Below are 26191 nucleotides of genomic sequence, written 5' to 3'. Positions count from 1 at the left end.
TTTAAATTTTCTCCTTTCCTTAGGGGCAAGGTTGATGGATCTGATGCCAGGATAAAAACTTTTGCTGAGCCATTAAAAAGAAATCAAACTAAACACAATCTAGTCCTTAATTTAAATTTTATATTTTTAAAGTAACTTGTCTTTGGGAAGAAACTGATCTTGTTTATTGTCATTATTTTATTTCTTCTCTCATCCAGCACCGAAGACATGTAGCCCTAAACAGTTTGCATGCAAAGATCAGATTACGTGCATATCTAAGGGCTGGCGCTGTGACGGGGAAAAGGATTGTCCCGATGGCTCGGATGAATCGCCCGATATATGTATGTATGACTTTCCTTCCTAATAATTATCTTTAGTTTTATTTCATTCGTTCTTTCATTGCATGGTTGTTCCAGGGTCCCGAACAGGCATCATCGCATGGCTATCCTACCTCAGCTCACGTTTTTCCATAAGTTCACAGCACCTTTTGCAAGCAGTGGGGGGGAGCTTGGGAATTTAGGCCATTTGTGGTGGATGTTCAAACCGTCCATCTGTGTTTCTTCCATTTATCTCGCTAGCTGCTGCTCCCCCAGTGTCTCTTGTGTTGAGGGACATGATCCATCATAACGTAACAGCCTCCTGGGGACTGGGTATCACTCCACTTTTTGTTATTTTTTTCTCTCTCCCCCATCAAAGTTTATTTGCATTAGAAAAGCTCAAACTCCTGAATGTGAGGGTGCAGCAAGACTTGCTGAAAGGAGAAACGCTGTGGTTTCCCTTTTTGAGGAACTTGTGGGGTTCCCTCCTGTGGTCTCACGTTTGGAAACTGAAGGAGAAAGGCCACCGCAGTGGTTGCGGTAGGACTGAGGACGTGACGGTGGGGGTGGTTGACGCAGGACGAGGCTTTGTGCACTCGGATGCAGAAGAGCTGGAAGCACGGACACGTGTGGACGTTGCCGTCTCCGGCAGGGGCCAGGGGTTGAGTCTTGGACCCTGATCGTCTGGCTTGGTGCTGTCGTCTGGGCACCTCCCTCCGAACGTGCCGGCGAGGAGCGGGTCAGAGCCCGTCGTGCCGTGCGCGGGCTCACGTCCTTCTGCCCGAGGCACGTGGTGGGGAGGCAGGGACGGGCCGACCCCGACTCCTGCCCTTGCTCCCGGAGGGACGGCAGCAGGGGTAGAAAATAACTGTGGTTTGCAGTAGTGGGGGGGCGACGAGCAGGGGTGGGAACCCCTCCGGCTCGGGTCGGAAATGCCCCAGCCCTGGTGGCGGGCTCTTCGCCTCCGGGAAGGGCTCCTCCAGGGTGTCCGTGTCCGCTGGAGCCGAGAGCCCAAACGGCGTCCGGCGACGGGTGCGCGCGTGCAGAGGGTCGCTCTGCTGCCTGCATCTCTCCTTCACAGCTAAAGTTTCCTGCCTCCGCTGCGCAGCATTTAAAGGGTGTTTGGAGCACGGGTTTGGCTGAAGGGGAGAAGAAGGTCTTTGGGAGTGCCTTTGGGAATGGCCTGTGGAAAAGCAAAATAGCTTTCCCCAGATGTGTTTGCATTAGGGTGCATGTGTTGTTTTTACTGGTTTTGTCCCGGGCCCGTTGGAGCCCCTCGGCGGCGAGTGTCCGGCCCGGCTCCCCGCCGGAGAGCAGCTGCGGGACTCTCCCTGCCTGGTCCGGGCTGCTCGGCCCGCTGCTCTGCTGGCAGCTGGCTCCTGGGAAGCAAACAGGAAACGGAGCTGGGTTAAACAGGATCCAACTGCTGGAGCAGGGAGAGCGCATGCGTGCGCGAGGGCAGGCGCCGGGGCGGCCGGCTGCGTGCGCGAGGCCTTGGGGACGGAGCCAGCTGTGAGCGCTCCTGCCGTGCCGTGCTGCGGGCACCGGCCGGGACCCGGCATCAGGGCTCTCGTCCCTGCTTAGACCTGCCCTCCGGGACGAGTTTGGATGAACCTCCAGCTCTCCTCTGCGTCTCCATCTCCCCCTCGGTCCGACGGGGAGGCCGGTGCCTTACGACCTTGCAGAAGCAGCCGTGCTAGGTTGCTCCGTTGCGTCTGAAAAGCACCTGGAGGTGCCAGGCCCCGTAGGACAGCAGGGTTCGGCCGCACTGCTCTTTGCCAGCAGCAAGTATAGTCGCCTTGTTCTCCGGCACAGAAGTCCCTTCCAGACTCCTGCTTCCTGCTGTACTTGGAATAAAGGTCTCATCCAAAGCAGCCTTTGGTTCAGCATCAGGGTTATTTATTTCTTAAGGCAAAGTGATGCAACCGTCCCCTCTGCGGGAAGAATGAGGGGGCTGGGATGGGCTGTCTGACTCCAGGCAATCAGCAGCCCTGGAAAATTACTGCAGGAGGACTTGGAGGCCTTTCTTCTGTGCTGGAAGAATCCGTCCTGATTGACATATTCCGCTAGCTGTGTCTGTGCTCGTTTAACCACACTCTCTTTATCCATCTGGACAGGTAGAGGGAAACCTCAGATGCTTTTTCCCCCTCTTCCCTTCCTTACTTTAATGCAAAGGCATCGTTTGTCAGTATTGGCAGGGGGCTGGCGTCACCCTGGCGTTTGCCCCCCCCGGAAGGGGAGAGCAGCGGCATCCTCCAGGCGCTGCGTACGAGCGAGCGGCGGTGGCGCCGGGCAGCCAGCCCGCTCCGTCCGCAGCAGTTGCCGGCATCGGCACCGGCCTCAGGAATGCCGCTGCCTCGGCGCGAGCACAGAGGCAGCCTTTCTGCCCCAGCAGTGTGAGGGAGTAGAAGCAGGCTTGGGAAGGTACAGGAGAGCACGGGCTGTTATTTCTCTGTCCCCTCAGAGGATGAGATTGCAGGGTTTTAGGGGGAGAGGAGGCCCAGGCTGTCTGAAGCTCTCGCATCGTGCTGGTGGAAAAGCCCCACGCGCTGGTTCCTGCTCAGAGCTGCCCGCTTCGAGGTCTGCGCACGCCCCGTGGAGCAGAGAGGACCTGCACGTGCTGCGTCCCGACTGCCGCCGCCGCCGCCTCCGGAGCCCGGGAAGCGTTGCAGCGTTCCGGCAGCGGGGGCGCAGGCATCCGTCGCCACCCCGCTCCTGCTCCGAGGGACAGGTGACTTGCCCGGCACTCGAAGCCGTGTCCAGCTTTTCTAGCCTTAAGATCAGCGTCTTTGTGGCTGTTTGTGAGGCAATCGCAGCCTCCGCTGGGGCACGACGGGAAGACGAGCCGGTGTCTGCGCAGCTCCCCAGTGCCGAGGCTCACAGCTCCCGCTGCTGGGAGCAACGCCGGTGCCGGGAACGGCATGGGAACGCTGGAGCGGCGAGTGCAGGGCTGCTGACAGCGGCCGTTTAGGAGCTGCCTGGCGGTTCCCGGACAGACAAATAAGAGCGTGTGGCACGGCGTAAATCGGAGGCAAGCATTTCCTCTCCCCCAGCTCCGCCAGGGCACGTGCGGGACAGCATCCATGGGTCGTCGTGGCCGTTTTAGCGCCCTAAATGTGAGGGACTGCTTTTCTTCCTGGGGAGCCGTTACCTCCGTAACATCAGAAGTGGATGGCTGAGATCCAGGGACCTGGAGAAGTGTATCGGCTTAACCTTTCTGCACGACTCGGTTCAGCTTCCCCAGGCTCCTACTAAGTCCAAAGACTTGAGTCAGCCTAAGGGCACAAACAGGGAACCGGAAAGACGGAGACGCCCGATGCGATAGCTGCAGAAGTCCTCGGGCGCAGTCCCCCCGGGCGTTCGAGCGAGGGGTCTGCTCTGCGCCTTGCTGCACGAGGCGGGGACGCCTGGCGCTCTCAGCTGCTCCCACCCGGAGCAAACCCCCCCGTCAGCGCGTGCCGGGGCGGAGGACCTGCTATCTCCAGGATTGCCAAGCAGGCTTTTCTCACACCACTTCGGCACCAGGGCTTCCAGGAGACTCTCATCCTCCTTATCTTTTTGGCAGGGAGAGAATGACTTTTATTACTATTATTTAATCTATACATTTTTTTTTAACCCCGGCTGCACATGCTGCTCTGGCATGCTGCTTGGTGCACCCTTCCGCACCCTGGCAGCAAGGCAGGGTTATTTACGTTGCGGTGACGTACTCGTGTCAGAGTCTCGTGAAATGCCTTCCGTCACGTGCAGCATTGCCCGCTCTGGGGAATTCTTTCGGTATTTGCTGGCTTTGCTTATGTGTTAGCTTATTCCTGAGTGTAGGAAGTGTTCCCTAGGCTCGGTGGTGGTGCTTGTGTCCGTGTGAGTGACTCGTGCAGGTGCTAACGCAGTCGGTTAGCTTTGCATCCCGTAGAGCTTTCCTGGGGAAAAAGCTTAGGCAAGAGCCTCCCTCCTGGTGAAGATCAACGGAGACGAGGGGCTGGGAGCAGCGAGCTGCCTGCGGCTGAGCTACGACCTTCATCTGGCTGCTCCAACCCCGGGCCAGCCTCATGCCCGGAGCCCCACCGGCTCCGGCTGGTGCTCCAGAGCCGTTTGTGCAAGGACGCCGGTATAAACGCTCATGCTGGGATAAGTGGTGCTCTGCAAGGTGCCGGGCTACACCTGACGGAGATGCTATATAGCTGTGTACCAGAACTGCTGCATCTTCCCTCTTTTTTTTTTTTTTCCCCCCCCCAGTAGCTTTTTGCGTGGTTTTCTCCTGAAATAAACTAAAGAGAAGCGTCCCATTGCAGCCTCGAACAAGCCCTCAAGGCGAAGGCCTTTGCTGGGAGATGGGCTGCTCCCTCTCTGCCGTGCTGCTGGTGCCCGGGGAGCTGCGGTGGGATTCGCCCCGGCGCTCGCTTGGCCTTGAGCTGCCGTCCACCTCCCGGACGTGCACGGGAACCTTTTTCACTCCCTAGTTCATGCTCTTATCTGCTCACTTGTAGCTTTTCCCCACTTCTGTGTCTCTTTGGGCTGTTGCCAAATCAATTACAGGCTGTATTTACAGGGGAAAGAATTGTTTCTCTTCCTTTCTTTTTTCTTTTTCCAAGTGGTTTTTGGAGGTTAAAAATTCCTGTCTAACGCCGCTCCTTGGGTTGTACCACAAGCTTGTCACATGTAATAAATTGGCTCATTTATTAGTGAGCCAACACAGTCAAAAGCAAACAAAGTGGCTTGCAGATTAATCCTGCCCTGTTTGCGATAAGCAGTGTGATCCAGGCTCTTTGCAGGGGGATAACGGCCAGGGCAGATCGGTTTTGACTGATGAACTGTGCACTTTATGTCAGTGCCCTCGTTCCCTCGACCCGCGTATTGGTGCTCCTTAATTAACCCTTGACGTGCAATTGCTTGGTGCCCAGATAGCACCGTTCCAGGCCAAAGCCGGGAAGCAGTGCTGGCAAGGAGCCATGCAGCAGCGAAGGGGAGAGACGGGTGCCGCCGGGGAGCTGTGGCGGAGCCCGGGGCCGAGCTCCCCACTTTGAACTGTGCTCCACCACCCCGGGGTCCCAGCTCATCCCGCTTCCCACTCAGTGAAAACGTAGCTGGAACGCGTTTAGGAAGTGCCTTGTGCAAAGAGGGAATAATCTGCCATCTGGAGCCCTTTAAGTTCCCGTTCTTTGGGCACCTCTTGTGCAAGAAAGGGCATGTTACTCAATACGCCCAGAGTTAGTCACTTCACGCAAAACGGGCGGACGAAAGAGGGAAGCAGTTTTTCCCATGGCGAGTTGGGAGCTCTCTGCAAGGAGCCGCGGTTGCGTGCGCTCTGCACAGTGCTTGCGTGGTTCCCTCCCGGCGCGCAGGCGTCATCTTGCCCCCTCTCCGGCGGCGTGCTTGGCGCCGGCTCGGCGAGGGTTTCATGGCGTGACTCTAGTTTTGTAAAGAGTTTGGTTCATTTTGCAAAGGGCAGTGGAAAAACCCATGCTGCTCTGTGCCTCCTTCGAGGAGCAGCTTGCCGTTTCCCAGCCCGTGTGGTGAGGGCAGAGGGGCAACGGTGTCCGTCCAGGACACGGCTCGATGGGTCCTGCTCAGGGGTAGGAAAAATGCAGGCGTGCAGCACCAGCTCGTCTTATCCGGGAAAAAAAAAGGCTAAAGTGCAAGAGAATCGATCCGAGCGAAAGGCACGCTGCGTTTTAACCCTTGCCTGTGCTTGGGCGATGCTGCCGGCACCGGTTGCGGGAGGACCCGGTGCTGCTGCTCGCAGGGCAAGGGTTGTCTGCAAACCCCGCCAGCCACCGCCGGCCTGGGCTCTGCAGCAGCCGTTTCGCAACCGCGTGCGCTGGTGATTGCCTCTCGTGCTCGCTTTAGCAGCACCTCTTGTTAGCTGGGGGATTAAGGTTAAAAGCATATTCAGCGTAACTCAGCGGAACAACAGCTCATAGCAAGTAAAACTGAGCCGCCAGCAAGGCCGAGCAGTAGCTCGAGGGAGTATTGCAGCATTGATAACCTTGCTAGATAAGGAGCTGCTTGCCACACACAGTGCCGAGCCCGACCCCTGTACGCTGCATGCTGCAATACATCTCTCCAAGGAGAGTGTAAGCTTATTTAGGGCAAACTCCACCAGTGGGGCTCCCTGGGCTTAGATGAAGGTGACAGGCTGGTCTAAATAATTATCTAAAACAGGACCAAGCCTGGACAAAGCGATCGGTGGGACGTGCTGCTGGGCGCGCTCTCCGGTGGGCTGTCTCTTCGCCTGGCGCGGGGCTGCTTGCGGAGCTGTGTGCGACACCATTCCCCCCTATCTGCCCTCCTGACAGGCAGGCGAGGCATAAACAGCCGCTTTCTGCCTGTAAAATGTGATTTTATTATCCCACTCACATGCTGCTGTTGACTCAGTAGAAATATTTTGGTGGCTCCAGCAAGAGCTAGGGGAATTTTTTTTTGTTTGTTTGTTCTTTTGTTTTTTGTTCGGCCCCAGAGCCTGGGGAGGTTTGGGGACGGGAAGCTCCTCGGGAGCTGCCGTGGAGCTGAGGGCACGTGGGCCTGGCCTGCTAGCTTGGGTGCTGGCTCTGCTCCGGGGCACGTGCCAGGCAGGGGAATCCGAAGCTGGGATTTGACATACGCCTGGGCAGAAGGACTCAGAGCATGTTCACATGCTCGCTAGCGGTGCGGTTCTTGCCTGCAGTCGGTTATTGCAGCAAGTGATCCCACAAACATCCTAGGGAACGTGGGGTTCCCGGAACCTGTCACATCTTGAAGAATTTTTATCCGAAGCCGTGCTATACAAGACGAGATCGAGTGGGGGACGGCTGGCAGGCGAGCCTTGGTGGAGCAGCCTGGAGGCACCAGCAGTTGCATGGAGGCTTTGGGTGTCCCCACCGGGTGGATGGGGCTTGCTGAGCTCGCACGCTCTCCTTTGGGGTGACGGTTCTGCATTTTGCTGTCTTTGCAGGTCCTCAGAGCAAGGTGTCCCGATGCCAGCCCAACGAACACAACTGCCTGGGCACAGAGCTCTGCATACACATGAGCAAACTGTGCAACGGGCTCCACGACTGCTTCGACGGCTCGGACGAGGGGCCGCACTGTCGGGGTAGGTGTCTGGGCAACAGCAAGAGTCTGTTGCCCGCTGAGCCTCAGTGGAGGAGGAGGATTTGTGGGTGGTCTGTGTCTCAAAGTGCTCCCCTGGCCCTTTCCTTCCCCAGCCACGGTAAGAGTTGCGAGGCCTTTCCCTGCGTCTGGTTATGTGGGGCGAGTCCTCGTGTGCAAACTCGGGTGTGTCGCACCGATGCTTTAACCGCTTTGCCCTGGTGCCAGTGCGCTTGTGCCTTCCCTCTGAAGGAAGTCAGTGTGGGCAAGTAAAATGTCCATCGTTCCCGAGCCAGCAGGCCGTTAAAAAGCTGCATCGCCTCCTGGGTTAAAAGCTTGGTGGGTTTGGATTCTGGTTCAGGTAAGAGATGCCAGTGTGTTTTTTCCCTCTGTAGGAGCTCTGGCCCCGCTCCTGGCCCGTCCCTCATTGCTAATCCTGCTGGGAACCTCTCCCTCGATCGCTGTGCGTCGGCTCCCTGGCACGCAGATTAGTTGCTCAGAAACGTGTGTCCTGGGTTGACCCCGGAGCCGAGTCCCTGCTCAGGGCGAGTGACATGCTCTTCTCCCCAGACCTTTTTTTGCCCCAGGGCAGAGGGCTCCTGCCTTGCCGAACTTCCTGTCCGCTGCAGCCTGAATCCAGGCTTGGGACGCCCTGTCGGGAGCAGCTCCCTCTGCTCTGCCGCTGGTGCCAGCCGCTTCCCGGCCGGGACGGGCGCTCCTGCCGCTCGCGGTCAGGCAGCACACGACCTGCGCGTGGGAGGCGAGGGCTAGGTGCAGGCAGGCCCCCTCTTGGGACGACTGCTGCCTGCAGGTTTGGGCATGTTGCAGACTTAAGTCCTTGCGAGCGTGCGTGTGGATGCCAAGGTCTCCGTGCCCGCAGGCCAGAGGAGGGGGAGCTGGAGGGCACCACCCCGGGGAGGCATTTTCTTGCAGCGGCTGCGGAGCCCCCACACCCACCTCACCTCCACCGGAGGCTTAGGGAGACGGGCTGTTAATCCGGCTTGGAGCAGGATTATCTGGACTCTAAAGGCCCTAATCGGACAAAGCACAAAGTGAGAAACATGTGCCTGTTGCTTATTGGTTTTTGGCTCCGGGTGCTGCGTGCATCCAGCAAAGACCGTTCTGGTGGAGACTTGGTGGTCTGAGCGGGTGGCCGAGGGCGGATGGTGACGGTGCGGGGAGCTGAGCGGCGTGGAAGGGATGGAGCAGCCCCACGCATCCCACTGCCCCGTGCCATCCGGGGCGCTCGTCCCTGAGCCGCACCGGTCCCCGGCAGCGCCAGCCCCGTGCGTGTCGGGATGCATGCCGGGGATGCTCCGTGCCCCTCTCAAGCCCGCAGGATGGGCGAGGGGCCCGCAGGAATCACCCAGCAAAGACGCAGAGACCTGCTCCCCATCAGCAGAGCTGGGGTGCCTCTGCCGGCCTTGTAAAAGCCCTGGAGATGGAAATGCCATTGCAGTCTTTGCCGAAGCTCCCTCTGTTGCCTTCCCTGCCCTCCCCCCGCGAGCCCCTGTGTTCCTGAGGGTTTTCCTTCTTTCTGGGATGCGTGCGGGGATTTAGCGACGACATGATAATCTGAAATGAATAGCTGGGCCTGACAAAGCTGATAAACCTTGCAAACAAGTCAGCTGGGCCCTGCCTGGCTTATTAAACTGTTATACATGCAAGAAGCAGGATTTTCAGCTCTCCACGCACTGCTCTGGCAGAGGGGGAGGATCGCTCCTCACTCTCACGATCGCCGGCGAGCAGAGTGCCGCCCCGCAGCGCGCTGGTGGAGGGCGGGCAGCAGCGGCACGTGAAGCCTCGGCGGCCGGAGCGCTGCCTGGGATGGCTCCCGTGCCGAGGCCGAGCCGTGCCCCGGTGCCGCTGACTCCGCAGGGGACGAGGAGCCGGGTCTGGCTGGGGGGGCGCGTGGCGGGGGCTGGCAGCTCCCTTCCGTGCCGGGGAGCCGGGTGGAGGGTGGCGGCTTGCAAAACTCTCTGCCTGCCTTTGAGTGTGGTTTTAGGAAGAGGAAGAGATGCAGGGGGGGAGAAGAGCGAGCAGGGTTTTGCAGGGTCAGTAGGGGTTTGCTCAGTTGTGTAAAGCTGCTTGAGACAAAATTGGGCACGGATGACGCCTGCGGCCGGAGAGGGCCAGCTGCTTTGGGGCTCCCCGTCCCGTAGGGAGGTCTGGCTGCCGCAGGGAGAAGGGCGAGCGGAGGCTCCGAGGGAGCCCCGCGGGCAAGCCTGGAGCTGCCGGCTGGAGCGGCTGGCCCTTGGCCTGCCGCCGGTGCGCCTGCATGGGATTTTTCCCCTCCGCAAGCAGATTTGCTGGACCCGAGCTCGTTGCCCTCCGTGTGCCGAGCTCTGAAGCGCCCGGGCTGGGCAGACGGAGGAGAGGCTGGGAGAAAATAAAACCCAACAAAAAACAAAACCCCCCTAACAAAGAGGCCTTTGTGGGCTGACGTACATCGGTCTGGCACAAGGAGCGTCCCTCCTGCCGCAAGAGCCCCGGCGCAGCCCCGCGCCTCTTAATTGGGCTGCAGCCGCCTCTCCGGGCCAGCCAGGACCGTTGCACTTCTGCCCGGTGGCTTTTGGGGTCCCCCGTGCCCCCCTCCACGTTCCCGGATAAACCCAAGCGCTCGCAGCCTCTTCTGCCGCCTTCCCCCCTCCCCGCAGCCTAATGAGGCCTGTTGCTAAATGACCTTGACGAAGTTGGGAGGCTGTTGTGCATTGGCAGAGCAAGGGAACCGCTGCCCGTGGAGGCATCCCGGCAGCCCCAGCCGCCTCCGTGCGCCGGCAGCGCCGGGCAGGTGGCAGCTCTGCCGGAGTTTATTGGAGCCACTAATGGAAATTAAACCACGGGAAGCTGCGAGCCGGGTGGCCATGTCTCACCTTCAAGCGCGGGCCCATGGGCCTCCTGCCCTTGGCATCCGGGGGTGGCGCTGCCTTTTTCAGTGGGGACAAAAGCAACTTAAAGAGCTTGGGGATCTCCAGTAGCGGGGTCCTCTTCTCACGCCCCTGCCCTAACTTCTCTCCGCTGGGGAGCTGAGCCGCAGCAGCCAGGCTCTCCGCACATGCGGTTGGAGGGAAGTTGCTGCAAGGAGGACAAGGCAGCTGAGCCCACCCCGGAGCGTCCCTGGTCTCTCGGGGATGTCGTGCCCCTCCCGAGACGCACCAGAGCTTCCAGCCCAGAGCCTGCAGGGCATCATGAGAGTGGAGCAGCTTGGAGACCCCAGCAGAGCCTGGCAGGGGTGTCACCCCTGCCCAGCATCACCGTGCGCATCCGTCTCTACCCCGGATAGCTCTGTGTGCTTGCACACCAGTGACGTTGTGTCTCCCTTCGTCCTCTGTCTCTGCAGAGCAGTTAGCAAACTGCACGGCCCTGGCCTGCCAGCACCACTGCGTGCCGACGCTGAGCGGACCCGCCTGCTACTGCAACAACTCCTTCCAGCTGGCCGAGGACAGGAGGAGCTGCAAAGGTTGGTGCGGGGCGAGGGCAGGTGCATTGCAGCCAGCAAGGCGCTTGTAGCTCCTCTGGGCCACGGCCAGTGCTGCTGTCTCGGCAGCGATGGTTGGGGCTTGGCAATGTGGATTCAGGGCTCCTTAAGGGATCCAGCATTCCTTGATCTGCAGAGGTGAATACAAGGGATTGGCAGGGACTGGGACTCTGACCCTCCAGCAGTGGTGGTGTTAGGGGAGTGCAGTCCTTGAAAGCCCCATTGCAAAACACTGGGAGGGAGTAAGGAGGTGGCTTTGTCTTTGCGTACAGTGGCAAAGGGGCCATCGCTGGGCTTGTGCATACTCCTGGTGTCCGTGCTGCAAAAACAGCACCGGAAAATAGGAGAGGGGACGGAAAGGAGTGATCAGATCGATGCGGTGTCTTGAAACAGGCCTTCAAGTGAGAGATTTCAGAAGCTAAGTCTCTTTCATGTAACCGAGGAGAGGTGAAAGGGGACTTTATCAGCTCTTACATGCCCCTCTGGGGGTAAGAGCTTTCTGATGGAGGCAGCTCTTTCATCTAGTAGAAGAAAGAGCAGCATGCAAGCCAGGGGTTTGGAAGCTGAAGATTAGAGAAATTCAGACTAGAAATTTAGGTGCAAGTTTACCAGAGTGGGGGAAGGGACAGTGAATAATTAGGCCTTCAAATGGCTCAGCTGTGAAGAAGGTATTTTCCTTTTGCTTCCTTTCTGTTGATGCTTGAGCAGAAAGTTGAGGGCTGCCTGCAGGTGTTGTGAGGTGATGTTCTCCAGGTGTTCTGCTGGAGGTCATGGTGCTGTCACCATGGCTTCTGAGGGACTCTGAACGTGTCTGGAGAACTCATCTTTCCTTGCAGCCCTGCCCTGTAAAACAGGGGTAGTCTTTATTTCATCGCGGGTCAGTTAAGGATAGAGGTGCTTGCTGGTCCAAGTCTTGTTTCCTTGCCTTCTTCTCCAGACTTTGATGAATGCACAGTCTATGGGACCTGCAGCCAGACGTGCACCAACACAGAGGGCTCCTACACATGCAGCTGTGTTGAAGGATACCTCCTGCAGCCTGATAACAGATCCTGCAAAGCCAAGAATGGTAAGTTCCTCGACTACGGAAGTGTTGCTTCTGGGCAGCTCTGGAAAATGTGACCTCCTGCCGTCTTTGTACCCCCACCTCTTTGTTTTAAGGCAGTCTCCCAAGTACTATCCTGTGCTACCGTATTCTTTTGCCTGTGTTGGACTGCATATCACCATCCTGTTTTTGCAAGAGAAGAAGGGCCAGGCTGTAGGCTGATGAGGTATTGCAGCCACGAGTTTTAGCTCCCCTGTCATGACCACCCTTCTTCCCCTCCTTTTCCTCTCAGAGCCGGTGGATCGCCCTCCTGTGCTGCTCATTGCCAACTCCCAGAACATCCTGGCCACCTACCTGAGTGGAGCCCCTGTGCCCAACATCACCCCCACCAGTGCCAAGCAGACCACGGCCATGGACTTCAACTACATTGAAGACACGGTGTGCTGGGTTCACGTGGGCGACAGTGCCTCCCAGACCATCCTCAAGTGTGCCAAGATCCCCAACCTCAAGGGCTTTGTGGAAGAGCGCTCCATCAACATCTCCCTCAGCCTACACCGTGAGTGCCTGCTCCCCTTTGAAGCTCTGCCCTTGCTCCCCCAGCCCCATATCTCCTTTGGCAGCTGAGCTGGAGGTGGCTGAAGCAGGGGTGCGTTTTGGTGGAAGATAGTTTTCCACGGAGACAGGTACCTAGAGCTTCAGCACAGACTTTTCTTCTTTGTTCTAGTTTTAGCTTTTGGCCTTCCTTTTCCATCCCTCTTGTTATTTCTAGCAAGTTTTGTGGTTTCTTTGGGTATGTATTTGAGGAAAAATGATACAGTGAAGAGCAGAGATAGTACCTGTGTAGTGGGGTGGGAGAGAACTCTTGTCACTGTTTTCTCTCTTGATTTTAGCCCTGTGTTCCTCTTGCTGAAATAGGCTTTGGTTCCCCACCCGTAAGTAGTGATTGAGAACAAAATCCCAACCAAAAAGTGCCTCCCATCAGAAGGCCAAATGAGTCACTGGCAGTAAGTAGCACATGGTGGTTTCATTCTGTGTGTCTCTCCCTGGCTGCAACGAGTGTGGTTACAGCATAGTCTCCTGTTTGGGCTTGCTGGTCCCAGTTCAGCACTCAGAAAAGGGTAAGAAAATTATTTGCTGGGGTTTCAGTGTACTTTGACTCAGGCCCTTGCTGGGAAATGCGCAGGAGAGGACTTGATGCGTGCGTGCCCATGTGTTGCTCTCCTGAGAACCTCTGCCTGTTAAAGGATCAAAGCAGACAGCCGTAGGCTTGAGGCTGCTCTCTCCTGTGCTCTAGCATACGCACCATGCAGAACAGGTAGGATGAGAAAAGAAGCTATGGTCTGAGAGAGGAGGTGGTTCAGTGCTATAGCTGTACAGCCAGGATGTGGGAAACTGCTTCTCAGGGTTTTACTATCACTGATTTTTATCCTTTGCAACCACAGACCAAGCCACTTAGGGTGGGATTTGGATATCTAGCATCTTCAGTACATCACCATCAGGTTTTGCAGCGCTCAGATTCCCTGCTGTTGTCCTCCTGTTGTCTTTTGCCTCTTGAAATGAGGAGTGCTTTCAGATGGAGACTATCTTTTGCTTTGTGCAGTGCCTCACGCAATAGGGATCCCCCCCCTTTCATGGATATGAGGGTGTATTTGTGTAACAAACAATATCTAACGTAGCAAGCGAGATGAACGTGTATGAATTGATCTTTGCAAATGAATAAAAATCCCTAGTGGATTACTGAGGTGAGGACGTGCCTCTGCCAGCGGGAATGCCTCTGGAGAAGGCAGTAACCTGGCTGTGAAGGGGAAAAGCAGCTGAAATCCCAACTGAAGCGTAGGGCACGAGTGAAGAGGCTGACGGAGACCTTCTGAACCGTCTCGCCCTGCAGATCCTGACAGGCTGGGGTTCAGCAGGCTCCAGCTGCTTTGCCGTGCTAAGGGTGTGTGCAGTTTGGTTAATTTAAGCTTGCGCTGTGTATTTTTAGGGCAGTGTGTATTTTTAGGGAGAGGCCTCATTGCTCTTGGAGGCGATAGCCTGAAATTAGACAGGACAGGGCTAGGCTCTGCTTTCTGTTTTTTCCCCCTCGATGGTTTAAGAAACTCTGGTTTTACATGTTTGTTCTTTTTGCCTCCTGTTTTAAGACACCCTCAGGTTTAGTTTGGGGCCTTCCATCTCCCGCTTTGGTCTGATGGCAGCATTCTGGTCTACGTGCCTTTTCCACCTGAGCTCCATTTTAATGCTTTAATTTCCTGCAGCTATGAGTTGCAGCCAAGGCCCTCGTTGGTGGATGGCACGTGATCCACGAGCCACGGGTGGGCAACCACTGGGTCCAGGGGAAAGATGGTCTAAGGCTGTGGCCCACCTCCAGTTTGTGCTGTCTCTGTTCAATTTGCTGTTCTGGTGCAGACTCCCTGGGTGATCCGGGTTGGATCCCTCGGGGAAGAGCTGACATCACCAGGGTAAATAAATACCTGGCGAAGCTCCCCGCAGACTCGATGTGATAACCTGGCAAGGGTGAGCGAGGTGCCTCCGCTGCCCTGCCCACGGGAAGGGCTAAGCCACCTCTTGCTGGCAGGGTTGCTGCTGCCTGTGCTCGAGCTGTGCCAGGACCCTCCACGGGGGACTGCGGGTATGAGGTCTGCTGTTATCCCAGAGCTCCCAAACAGCCTGTGTTGGGTGCAGTCTTGTGGGAAACTATTATCCGCCCATCCTGGTAAAAGCGGGAGCAGTAACAGTCCCCTCAGCCTCCACCGCATTCCTCGCATCTCTCCCTTTCCTGGGGAGAGTTCCTCAACTCAGCTGAGCTTCAGATGGGAGGTTTTGGGGTGTTTCTAAAGTTAACCTGTGTGCCGTTCTTCAGCTCTCTGGTTTATCCAGATCTCCACACTGCGAGAATCCCTTGTCCTGAGACTTTCTTGGGTGCTTTTACTTGGCTTTAGACTATGCAAGGTTAAAAGTGCTGGCAACCATAGATACTGTAGTTGTGCTCTTGGATCAAGGTGGCTTCACTGCAGCTTGCTTTGAGGTTTACCTGCACTGTCCTCAGAGGCAGCTGTTGAAGCTGAGATACCTCCCTTGGCTGTCGAGATGTTTCCGTGTCCTGGAATGGCTCAATGAATCCCTCCTAATGGTTCAGTTCTGGCTTTGGTTCCCTCCCAGTTGTGGTTCAGTGAGACAGTGGTTGCTCCTTTGAGCACTTGGCCTCTGTGATTCCCTTACCCTGGAAACAGGGAAGTCCTCAGCAGATCAGAGGTGAGACTGTGAGACTCAGGAGAGATCACTTTGACCAAGAACATGCAGTGGTTGGGTGACAGTGCAGGATTAGAACCCAGAGCACTAACTGTGCTGCCCCTCCCAGACACCCGAATGAGATCTGCCTGGTAGGCTTTTTGGGGCAATTTTCTCAGCTGTTCTAGCTCCAGGAAGTTAATCTTTTGAGACATGACCTTTTAATTATGGTCAAGTGGGGAAGGAAGCTCATAACAGGACTGTGAAGTCCAAACAAGAAAAGGTGCCTTGCATGGCTGGGCTTCCTGATCTGTTGTGACAGCTCAGGGTGGGAAGAGGGCAATTCAGCTCATCTGGATTGGAAAACGCCTGCCTCTGTCCTGGGATGAAGGGAAAAGTCCCGTTTGCAGAGGAAAAGTGTGCCAGCAGTTCCTCCACGCTGTCCCTACCTCTGCTGGATGTGTGCAGACAGCTCCCATCTCATCTGCTTTGCCTTGAGCAGAAATGCTGGGTCTACAGGAGGCGGCTGGAGGGAGAGAGAATAAGCAAGAAACAGGACACTGGTTCTGAGTTTTGGCTCTGACTCCTGGGCTTGTTGTGTGGTCGTGTCATTCGCCGTCTTCTCTGCCCTCCCAGCTGCGAATTGTGCTGCGGTGGATGTGGGCTGCCTGGAAAGACCTGTGTGTTGTCTAGAAACGTTGCATTAGCAATAAAAAACCAAAGTGTCTTGGGAGGAGCAAGGACGCTGCTCCTGCGCATCTCACAGGAGATCTTCGCTCTTGCCCAAGGGGGTGTTTGATGTATGACCTCCATTAACTTCCCCGATAACCTTCAAGTGCCAGGAAGGTGCAGATGGTTGGAGCTGCCGGCTCCGTCTTCACCGCAGACACAGTGGCAAAGAGCTACAGCTATGAGAGCGGCTCAGCGGTGGCTGCTGTGCGTTATTTGTCACGGTCTGCGGTGCAGAAGGGCTGGAAACGGGGCTGCCCTGAGCTGGTTTGAGGGTTGCTTTATTAGTGTCGTTTCCGAAGGAGATGATCCTTATGCCGTTACGCCGCGTTTCTGCTGGTGTTAGACCCTGGGAAGCCGTGTTCCTCCTTGGTTGCAAGTGCGCAGCCGAAGGGGTTTGTTTAAAGTGCCGAGGCGAGAGCAGAGGTTTCCTGGAGGCTGTTTTCCAGGCGGTTGCGAGGTGCTAGCGTGCAACAGGTATCGCAACGTGTGCCTGGACACTGAGAGCTGCTGGTGCCGGGGCTGCGTCTGCGCTACGGGCAGGCTTGCCTGGCCCGTTTGGGGCTTCTAATCTGCGGGGAAAAGCTGTCAAAGAACAAGGTTTGTTCATAAATGCAAACAAGTTTGAGAAATGTTTTCTCCAACCCTGGGTCCGATGCTGGGGGTTCTGATGAGGAGATAATGTCATTCCCCTGCTTCTGTCTTTCAGGACAGTGAGAGAGACCTGTGAATCCAATTAGTGGTTTCTTTCTTTATTTGCATCTTTATGGCAGTTATCTCCGAACAGCAGGAGCCAGGCTTCCCCGGTGCCTGCTGCTAATGTGGCCAGAGTTGGCATCTGATGGGGAAAGACTGATGCTCAAGGGTTGAAAATTGCCAGCCCCCAGCTGTCACCGGCAGGTCTGGGATGGTGACATGTCACAGTCCGGTCCTGATAGGAACTGCGCTTTCATGCCTTTTTTCCCCCTCTTCATTCCTGCAGAGAGATTAGTGTCACTTGTGTTGTGGGAGAGGTGTTAAATGAATGCTATTAGCAGAGCTTGGCACGACCCGCCGCGCTCTGAAGCTCTGCCGTTCCCCTGTTCCTTGCACTGCTGAACCCTTTATTCCACCGGAAGCCTTGGGTGCAGATCCGCTTGTTCGTGGTTACTGTCCCTCGGCTCCCAAATACGCCCTGCCCCTTGGACGCTTCTCACAAGCGCTGATTTTCTCAGCTGATCTGAGCTGGCCTGTTCACTACCCCCAGGTCTCTCTCCAGGGGCACGCTCAGAAAATCACAGGCTGGTGAAGTCTTGCACTGCTTTATCTTCCAAAACGAGGTTTTGCGCTTTTTAAAGCTGAATTATTTTTCTTTGCCGCTAGTCAGAGCCACCTTCAGTGACTGGGAAGCCCTGGGCACCTTCCCTGTGCAGACCAGTGCAGGACCTGCTGGCCTGGGTGGCATTGCCAACGCTGGTCAGAGGCAAACCGTGGCAGGTGTTTAAAAAGCAGCAAAACCCGGCTGCAGGTGAGATGTAGGGAACGTGCGGTTCCTCCTCGGGGGCTGGAGTTTGGCCGGGCAGGGTTTTTCAAGCCCTTCTTCCCTGGGTTTCTCCTGCTGTCAGAGCCCGTTGGCTTAGTGACCTTCTCCAGTCTCCCAAGCTCTCCTTGGGTGTTGCCACGAGGGACTTGCTGGTGCCCCAGGTCCTCGTCCAGGCGTGTTTCTGCATCAGCTGCTGTGTTGCTGGGGCTCCATCCCCAAAGCCACCATGGGAGTGCTGGGGATCAGCGACAACTTGCTGTGGCCGAGCAGAGGCTTTCGCAACCCTCTTCTCTCGCTGCGTTTGCAGCATGTCCCAGTGGTCCTTCCTCTCCACTTCCCTCCCCCAGTTTCGTCTGAGCCAGGGACAGGGCATGAGTCACTTGTCTGAGTGGTGCAGGAGCTGTGCGAGGACGGGTTTATCCTTCCTGTGAATATGAAACTGCAAAAAAGGGAACTTGTTTCTTCTTTCCTCCCTTTCCATTTTCTCTCTCTCTTTTTCTCTTTCCTCCGCTGTGTGTGTGAAAATTCCAGTTCTGTTTCTAATCAGGGAAAATCCTGGCAGGCATCGAATATCTGCTCACATTCGAGGACAAAAAGGAGAGTGTTTGTGTGTGTGTAGGAGAAGAGCTGCTTTCCACAGCTTGGAGAGGTTTTTCCTCCTCCATTTAGACAGTCAAGCCAGTGTCTGGTCTGGCTGCTGATTTTCCTGGAGTTGAGCTCACTGCCTAAAATGGAGCAGCGTGGCGCGAGTTCCCCCCTGCAACCTGCCTGTTCCCCGCTCGCCTCCCAGCTTAGGAGCATCTCCTGAAACGGCAGGTCCTGGAGGGGCTGTGCTGGTGCGGACGCGGCTCAGAACCGCAGAGCGGCGTTCCCGCTTCTGTCAGCTCTGCGGTGCTCCGAGGGCGAGGAAGGATGGGGCAGCGAGAGCGGCGCCCTGCTGGGATGCAGGAGATCTTGCTCCAGTCCCTTCCTCTGCCACCGATAGTCTTTGCTGCTGTCTCCAACCCCCTTCTGCGGCCCGTGCTGCTCAGGCTGCCTTGGTGTGAACATGAGCGTGGTGGAGACCACGAGCTGCTTGCATGGGGCTCGGCGGCTCTTTCCAAACCCTGTCTGCAGCCTGCTCCTCGGGTCAGTTCCTCTTGCAATCGTGGACTCGAGTGATTTCATCGCAGAGCGGAGCCTGGCCGGCGCTGGGGAGCTCGCGAGCCGTCCCGGCCCTTTGCTCCGCCGCCGGGCGGGCGGCAGGTGCCACCCTGCCGTGGCTGCGCGGCCTGAACAGGGCCACCTTGTTCCGCGGTTAATCCCTGGCCCTCCTGAGATGTGCTGATCCCGTGGGTTTCCTCGAGCAGATTCCAGCGTTCACGTGTTTGCCGAGACAATGTTCCCGTTTGTTTGGAGTTGAGTTTCCAAAGAATTTCAAAGCAAAACAAAACAAAACCAATCTGCTTTCAGGTTTTTATGCTGCTAAACTCTCCCAGTTTAGCAGCAGGCTGGCTTTGGAGAACTTTGTAATTAATGCTCTCTCTGTGCTGCTGGCTTCCCGCTCCCAGGCTAATGCTTGCCTCGACATTCCTCAGGCACAAGCTGTGCTGCTGCGTCCTGGCAGAGGCAGTTGCGGATTATTTATTTGCAATAGAGCAGCCTCAGCTTTGGCGTCGCCTGCTTGCAAACGCGGCCCCTCAGCCGCTCCGCTGGTTGTGGAGCGGGAGGGTCCGAGCGGTGCCGACGGCAGGAGGCAGCGTCGGGGGGACGGGGACTCTCGGTCCGGGGTCTCCTCTGCACCCCGCGGGGCAAAGCCGGCCCTGCCGTCGGAGGCGACGGGGCTGCACGGCTCCTGCCCCTTGACGCTCGTTTGCAGCCGTGGCCGCGCGGCGTGAAGGCGGCGGGCACCGAATAACTACTGATGATAACTCTGCTGCCGCTGTTTGTGCTTCCCTTCCGTTCAGAAAGCTGGCTGCCTCTGACAGTCCCCGTCCTCAGCGCTCGGACGCCTTCCGGGGAGCGTGCCGGGCGCTTGCAGCTGCTTTTGCTGCGTCTGCCGCTGCCGTAGGGGCCAGGACACAGAGGGGATGAAGGAAACAGGGTTCAGGTCTGCGGTCAGATTTGTGACCTTAAATCAAATTTGCGCCTCGCTTCTTCGGGGGTAAAACAAGAAAGTCTTAATCCCTCCCTGTGGCTTGTGCAAAGTGCTCTGGTGGGTGAGAGATTAGGATCAAGACAGGGCAGTTCTGTTAGGAGCAGTCCTTAAAAGCGTATAAAGGACAGTGTTAATTGGCAGCAATTTGACCCCAAAGCAGCAGCCTCCCAGCCTTTGAGGCTTTTTTGTGAGCGTTGTGTCAGCTCGCAGGGATGTGATCAAGTGCAGCTCAGCTTTCAAGAAAAGGGAAGATTGCTGTGCCTTTGCTATGGAAAAATACTCGAAAACATGTGTCCGGAGACCTAAAAGCTGAGTTTCTCAAGGGATCTCATGGTGATTCTCCCCCTCGCTGCTCCTCCCCTCTCCCCCCCCCCTTTTTTTTCCCCTTTCTGGGACAACTCGTGACTTTTGCAGGTCGCAGTCGGTGACTCTGCAGCTCCGGTGCTTGTTTCACTGACCGCATGTTTTGTGCCAGCAGATTGCTGGTGTCAGTGCGCTTAACTCACGGCCCCGGGGCTTTAGGTATCTGGGGTTTTGTTTTTCTTCTTAAGCCCGCTTTCGGAAGGGCCTCGGAGGAGGAAGACTTGCAGGGGCGCAGGGCCCATAGCTGCAGATTTGCCGGTGCTGGTGGCGGTCGGGGTTGGCGGCCCGGCGGAGCGCGCTGGCACGTCAGCTCCTTGGTGGGACCTTGCCAGGATTTCTGGGAAAGGGCTGCAGAGATTTCTTGATTTATTATTTCTTGTTTTAAGGTTTGTTGTTTTCCTTTTTTCTTTTATAAAACAAGCCCCCAGGAAGGGGTTTGAAATACCATGACGCGTGATCCCGAGTGCATTATAAACCTTAAACGATAGCAATCTGGCCATTATTAAAATACCTTCCCGGGCAGCATCTATCTAAACAAGCCTGTCTAGGAGGCTGTTTTCCTTGACTCCATTTCAGCCCCGTTGCACATAATGACCTGTTCTGTTGCCAGCAAGCAGAAAAGCTGTAGGGTTTGGGACAAATTGATTTCAGGGAGATGTTGGGCTGCAGACAAATCCAAGTACATTTCTTTCCCCACTTTGCATGGAAAGCTATTTTTCTTCCTTGCTGCCTCATCCTAGCCAAGAAAGAGGCTCCGATGTGAACTCACTTGGCAGGAGAGCGGGATGATTGGTAATTTCATCTGCTGATTCCTTTCTTTTTGTTTAACTGTTTGACTGTTCTCGTACCAGTGACCCCTAAGAGCACAGGACGCGTGGTTTTCTCTTCCTGCTTCGCCTGCCGCCGGGTGCTGGGCCGGCGTGCTCAGCCTGCGTGCGCTGCTGCATCGCTCCCCTGTGCCGACCGGCTGCTAGCGAGAGGCGCCTGCGGGGCCGCGGGCGGATGTGCTCCGGGGCGGCAGGATTGGGGAAGGAGCTGGGGCAGGGTGGGGATTTGCAGCAGCGCCCGGCGCTGCGTGGCATCACAAGGAGCTCTGCCGCCACCGACCGCTCCCCGCGTTTAGCTGGTGCTGCTGCCTTTGGTTCCTCTTTTGCGTTTCCCCGTAAGTGAAACGGGGATGAAGCCCCTGCGGGAGCGGCGATGGCGCGGTGCGGGAGCCTGCTCCCTCCGGAGCACGCGCAGGGCACCGCCTTCCCTCCGCGTGCAGGGCAGGCACCATCCCGAGGGCGAGAGCTGCGGTTGGGCAGCGAACGGGCTTTGCCTGTGTTTTCCCCCAAGCGCCAGGGCTTCCCAGGACTTTGCCGGCTCCGGTGCCTCCTTTCCTCGCTGCTCCGTGCTGCCGCCTGGATCCCCCCGGGGTCAGCATGGTCGAGCAGGGAAGGAGCTTCCCCGTGCGGGCTGGGGAGTGGCCGCCCGGCGCTCCACTGGCTCCGGCCCTTTTCCTGGCAGGAGGCCAGCTCGCACGTTCTGCCGAAACGCGCTCTGTGAGGTTTTTATTACACAGAGGAAGGAAAAAAAAAAAAAAGGGGGGAAGGAGGAGGAAGCAAAAGTGCTTCAGGTCACACAAGGGCCTTGGTCTCGGGAGGGGATGACGGCCTTGGTAGACAGCTGCCGAAGCCTCGTGCCGGGGAGCTGGAGGTGGAAAACACTGGCGAGGGCTTGGCCGCAGCCGGGGGTCTCTGTGCATGCTTGTGCGCAGTTGTGCATGCTCGTGCATACTCGTGCATGCTTGTGCGCAGTTGTGCACGCTCGTGCATACTCGTGCACGCTTGCGTGTGGTCGTGCATGGTCGTGCGCACTTGTGCGTGCTCACGCACGCTGGCGGCGGGCCCCGGGCAGCGCCGGCGGCAGGGAGCAGCCCGCCCGCCCTCGTCCCGGCGCGGCCCTTCCCCGCGGCTGGCGGCCGGCTCCCGCGCTGCTCCCGACGTGGGGCGAGCTCCCTGCCCAGGCTGCTGAAAACGAAAGGGTGAAATTAATTTCCGCGGCAGTGGCGGCGCCCTTGTGCGCGGAGGCAGCTTTGGCCCCTCAGAGGGAAGGGAGCGTGTTCATCCCTGCACGCGGCGCCGGGGCCGGGCTTGGACCTGCAGCCGCTGAGCCGCCCGGGCATCGGCCCTGCCCTGGACCTTGCCCCGTCTTAGTCTCGTTGGACCCCTCCTCCGTGAGAGGAACCATCCCCGTAAAGGCTCCGCTCAGCTCTCACCACCCTCTTGAGCTTGTCCGTCTCTCTCCGTCCACCCCGAAGGAAGCCGGCCCGGCCCCTGCTCAGTTGTGCCAGTGTTCCTGCCGCTGGAAGTGCCTCATTAAGGAAGAGCAATTAGCAGTTCCTTGGCTGTCCTCCACGCAGCCTCCCACCCCCAGGGCCGTGGCTGGGCTTCGCTGGGAGCCGCAGGACTGAGGTCCCAGAGGAGGAGAGGGGGCCGGGGAGAAGGCACGAGTCGCCCGGCAGCCTGGGGACGAGGACGCAGCTCCAGGGTGGCACCTGGGGCATTCTCCCCGCGGGATGCCGGAGGCCGTGGCAGGCTTAGCCTGGTCTGTGCCCGACTGGCTGGGAAGCAGCCAGTGCAGTGTGTGGACCCGACTGTCTGTCTGAGGATGCGGCTGTGATGCTGTGCTTGCCACTGAGATGGAGAAACTGAGGCATGGAGACCGCTGCTGTGTTAGCTCAAGCCTGGGTGTCCCCATGATCCCTGTGTTTGCCCACCCTTTGGCTTGGAGTCAGTGCACGGTGAAGAGGGAGCTGAGCCTCGGGTTTGGGCCCCGCATGGTGGGGCTGCGCCAACGTGAGGTTGGAGGTCCACCAAGGGCGGTGGAGGAAGGTCCGGGTGGGAGGCCACCAGCCCTGGCCCCGCTCTGCCGTCGGTGCCGAGGCATCGGCTCCCCAGCCTGCGGGTCCATCCCAGGGGACAAGCTCCTCTCCGGAGGGGCCGGCTGTTCTCCCCTGTCTCCGAGGAGAGATGGTCTCGCTGCTCTCTTCAACAGGGTGATGCAGAGACAGCTGTAATGAAAGCATAACTATTCCTCAGCCTGCCTTTAAAAACAGCCCCGCTCTGGATGGCTGTGCTGGAATTTCCCTTTCGCGGTGGCCCCGCTCGTGGCTCGGCAGCGCCCGGGTAGGAGTCCGGTGGCTGCGCTCTGCCGAGGGCAAGCGGCGTCTCCGCTGGGAGAGGGCTCGGAGGGGCCTGGGGTGAGCTCCTGCGCAGCCGGCATGGGCGCGTGCCTGTGGCTCGGGCACCGGGGCTGCGCGAGCGTCTCGTTGGATGTCCTGGCCTCCAGCCACCCTGCCATTTCTGCTCCAAGCTAAACAACATGAGAGAGTGTTTTCTAAAATTCATTATTTATTTATTTATTAGCTTGGTTTTCTAAGGAAATGGGGAAGTTTTGAGATTGCAACTCCCTCTCCCAAGGACGTTTGCGTTCCTGAAAACAGGCAGCCGGGTGGAAGGAAAGAGGCTGTGTTAGACCCTCCCTTCCCCAGGTGGGAGGCAGCCATGTGCACAACCTCTGTTAGACATCAGAGAATCCACCCGTGGCTGCTCACCCTCCAGGTGCGGATTTGTAGAAAACCAGGTTTCGTTGTCCCGCTGCTGTTGGAATAACTTCCCGTTTTTGGAATAAACTGCCTGACGCTGGCGTAAAGGCCCAAGAGGCGATGGCTCCGGGGACCGGTGCGGGGTGGACGTCCCCTCGCAGCGGCTAGCGGGACTGTGGGCGCCCTTCAGGGCCGGAGTTTGTCTCTGTGCGTGCCCTGTTAACATACTCTTAATTAAGGAAAATTGTCCCCAGGAGCAATGTTTGTCCGTAAAGTGTTTTGCCGTTACAGAGACTGTCTTGTTCTCCGGGGGGAGAATGTGTGTGTACAGAGGGAAGAGGCAGAAATGCCTCCAGATTATGGTATTATGTAAATGTATCAAATGGATCATTCCATATAAAAAAGAAAGTAGGAAACCGATGTATTTGAGAAGCCCTGGGGACTGCATTCCTGACAAACCTTCATTCCTCTTCTGGAGGCGGTTTTGAACTGAAACATTCTGCAGCTTCTCCAAGATTTTATTCCTTAGAAACCGTGTTTCCATTGACTCCTCTCGTACAGGCAGGCCCGCTGCTGTGCGGCGGGGAGCTCGACCTTTGGGTTGCGCACGTCTTAACCTCTTTCGAAACTAGCTGCTTCGTGTTGAAATCGTGTTTCAGTCTGAGAGAAGATTGCGCCTTTCCTTCCTTTTTGTGTCAGTGACAACTGATTTATTTGCGGACTGCGCAGCAAGTGATTCATATGGAAGAAAGTTTGATGTGCTGGGTCAGCAGAGCTGGTTCCCCAAAGAGCCCGTGGGGTGAATCGGGCACTCTGCCGCTCCGTTAAGGGAGTGGAGAGCGTCTCCGACAGGAGCTCCCGTGGCCGGCCGGTGAACTGGTGGCACTGGTGTGTCGGAGCTGCTTGAGTAGGACAGAAGATGCTCCCAGCCCCTTCAAGCCTAGGATGAAACTGGAATTGGAGAAGGGAGAAGGTTATAGTGTGATAGCAGCTGGGAAGGCTTGTAAGAGCTGGTGGGACCATGAGCAGGGATCCTAGAAGGTCGCCTTTAGCAGGCTCTTCGTGGCACGCTGGCTGCAGAGGCTCCTTCAGCGTCCTTCACCCGTGGGGTGACCACGGGAAGGAAGAAGGAATAGCCGAGGCTGGGGTGATGCAGATTATTTTGGGGAAGAGCCTTTAGCAAATGCCTGGTCAGGGTCACTTGTGTTAAGATCAAGCTTGAAACGGGGAAACGTCTGTGCAGGGTCAGTCTCAGAATCTGCTGGAGCGGCCAGCTTGCGGCGTTGGGCAGCGTGCCTCCTGCGTGCTGACACGCTGGGTGCTCTCTTGCACCCCTCTCCCCAAGTAAAGGCCCCCTCTGCAGCCTCCCGAGCCGGCTGCAGTTCGGGCCAGCGCTCGTCCTGGGGCTGCTGGCATCGGCCACGGCCCTTTGGCCCTGCCGAGGTTAGTTAGCCTCTTCTGGGAAGAGCCTTTAAACTTGACAGTTCCCTCCTCTCTGCCCCCTCTGAAAGTTCATTTTCAAGTGCTCCAGCAAATAAATAAATCGTAGCAAATTAGTTTTGCATGTTGCAATTGTGTGCAACACCCAGCGCTGGTTGAGCAAGGAGGAAGAGTCAGTTCTCAGATGGGAGCTGACCAGGAGCGTTAGCTCACCGGCCGGCCTGCCCACACTGCCCGGGCTGCCGGCACCAGAGGCAGTGGTAGCTGCGGTATCCTGGGCTGTTTCTTGCATGAAATCAGTTCCCTGTTTGTGCGGTGCCTGGGAAGGGCCCTCCTGCTTCCCTCGCCAGTGGCCTGGCACGGGAAGGGTCCCTGGAGGTGCAGCCGGGCTGGGGCACCAGAGCGGTGGGCGTCTGTCCGGGGTGCATCAGATAGGAGCCGGCTGCAGCACGTCCTCCCCGGCGCCCTGTCTGCTGCTGAGGAGAAGCGCAGGCCTGCGAGCAAGGGGGGAAAGGCCGCTGCGTTCGCCGCTTTCCTCCCCCCAAAGCGATGTGGCAGGAGCGAATGGGGAGAGGTTTCTGCAAGTTAATGTTAGGGGTTAAAAATAGACCTTTGCTAAATTAGCTTCCACTGAAAGTTCAAAAGGAAAACCAGGTTTAGCTGAGGCTACAAGAAAGAGCTGAAAATAATAATAATAATAATAAAAACTGATTCCTGCAAAGGAGGGGGGGGGAAGAGAGAGCGAGCGGGGAGAAAAGGAGCAATTTGAAAAACAAAAGCCTTTGAGGAGTGTAATGCTTTCCAGCTGCAAAAATAAAGCCTGGGAGAAGAGCAAGTGCTTGCGTCACCTCCAGCTCCTGCGCCGCGCTGTGCCCTGCCGCGCTCTGGGCTCCCACCTGGGCACGGCGGGGGGCTGCGGGAGCATCCCGCCGCGGGATGGAGGCTTTGCCCAAGCATTGGCCGGGCAGGGAGGTCACGCCGGGCTTCGGTCGCTGGGTGGTCTCCTGCTGCGGAGGGCACCTGGTGCCAGGAGGGACATTCCCACCCGCCAGGACAGGTGATGGCCGCAAGCATGGTGTGGAAGAAGCTGTGGGCCCTCGCAAGTGAATGATGTGAAATCTGTGATTTGTCTTTGGCTGTTTCCCTTCTGATTTTTGTTTGGCCTTTCAATAGCACGTTTGTGAGCTTCCTCCCAGCTGGAGGAGCTAGAAGCTTCCTGCAGCGCAGCTGGAAGCCATCAGGGAGGAGGCAGGAGTCCCGTGACTCCGGGAGCCGAGGCTTCGGAGGAGAGTAGAGGCCAGGAAG

At 57.3% G+C, this 26191-nt stretch overlaps 1 protein-coding gene across 1 annotated transcript in view; it reads left to right on the top strand.

The window, feature by feature from the left end:
- The window catches only part of LRP1 (LDL receptor related protein 1), a 96008-nt gene that overhangs the window by 18692 nt on the left and 51125 nt on the right, over window positions 1–26191 (top strand). The window contains exons 2-6 of the mRNA XM_067314090.1: window positions 198–320; window positions 7225–7362; window positions 10699–10818; window positions 11774–11902; window positions 12171–12434. Coding sequence (XP_067170191.1) covers window positions 198–320; window positions 7225–7362; window positions 10699–10818; window positions 11774–11902; window positions 12171–12434 — 774 coding nt within the window. The remainder of the gene's footprint in view (window positions 1–197; window positions 321–7224; window positions 7363–10698; window positions 10819–11773; window positions 11903–12170; window positions 12435–26191) is intronic.

This window comes from Apteryx mantelli, chromosome 33 (assembly GCF_036417845.1).
Source record: "Apteryx mantelli isolate bAptMan1 chromosome 33, bAptMan1.hap1, whole genome shotgun sequence".
Taxonomy (NCBI): Eukaryota; Metazoa; Chordata; class Aves; order Apterygiformes; family Apterygidae; genus Apteryx; species Apteryx mantelli.
Note: the sequence above shows the minus strand (reverse complement) of the source record. Positions and strands in the feature narration are given on the sequence as shown.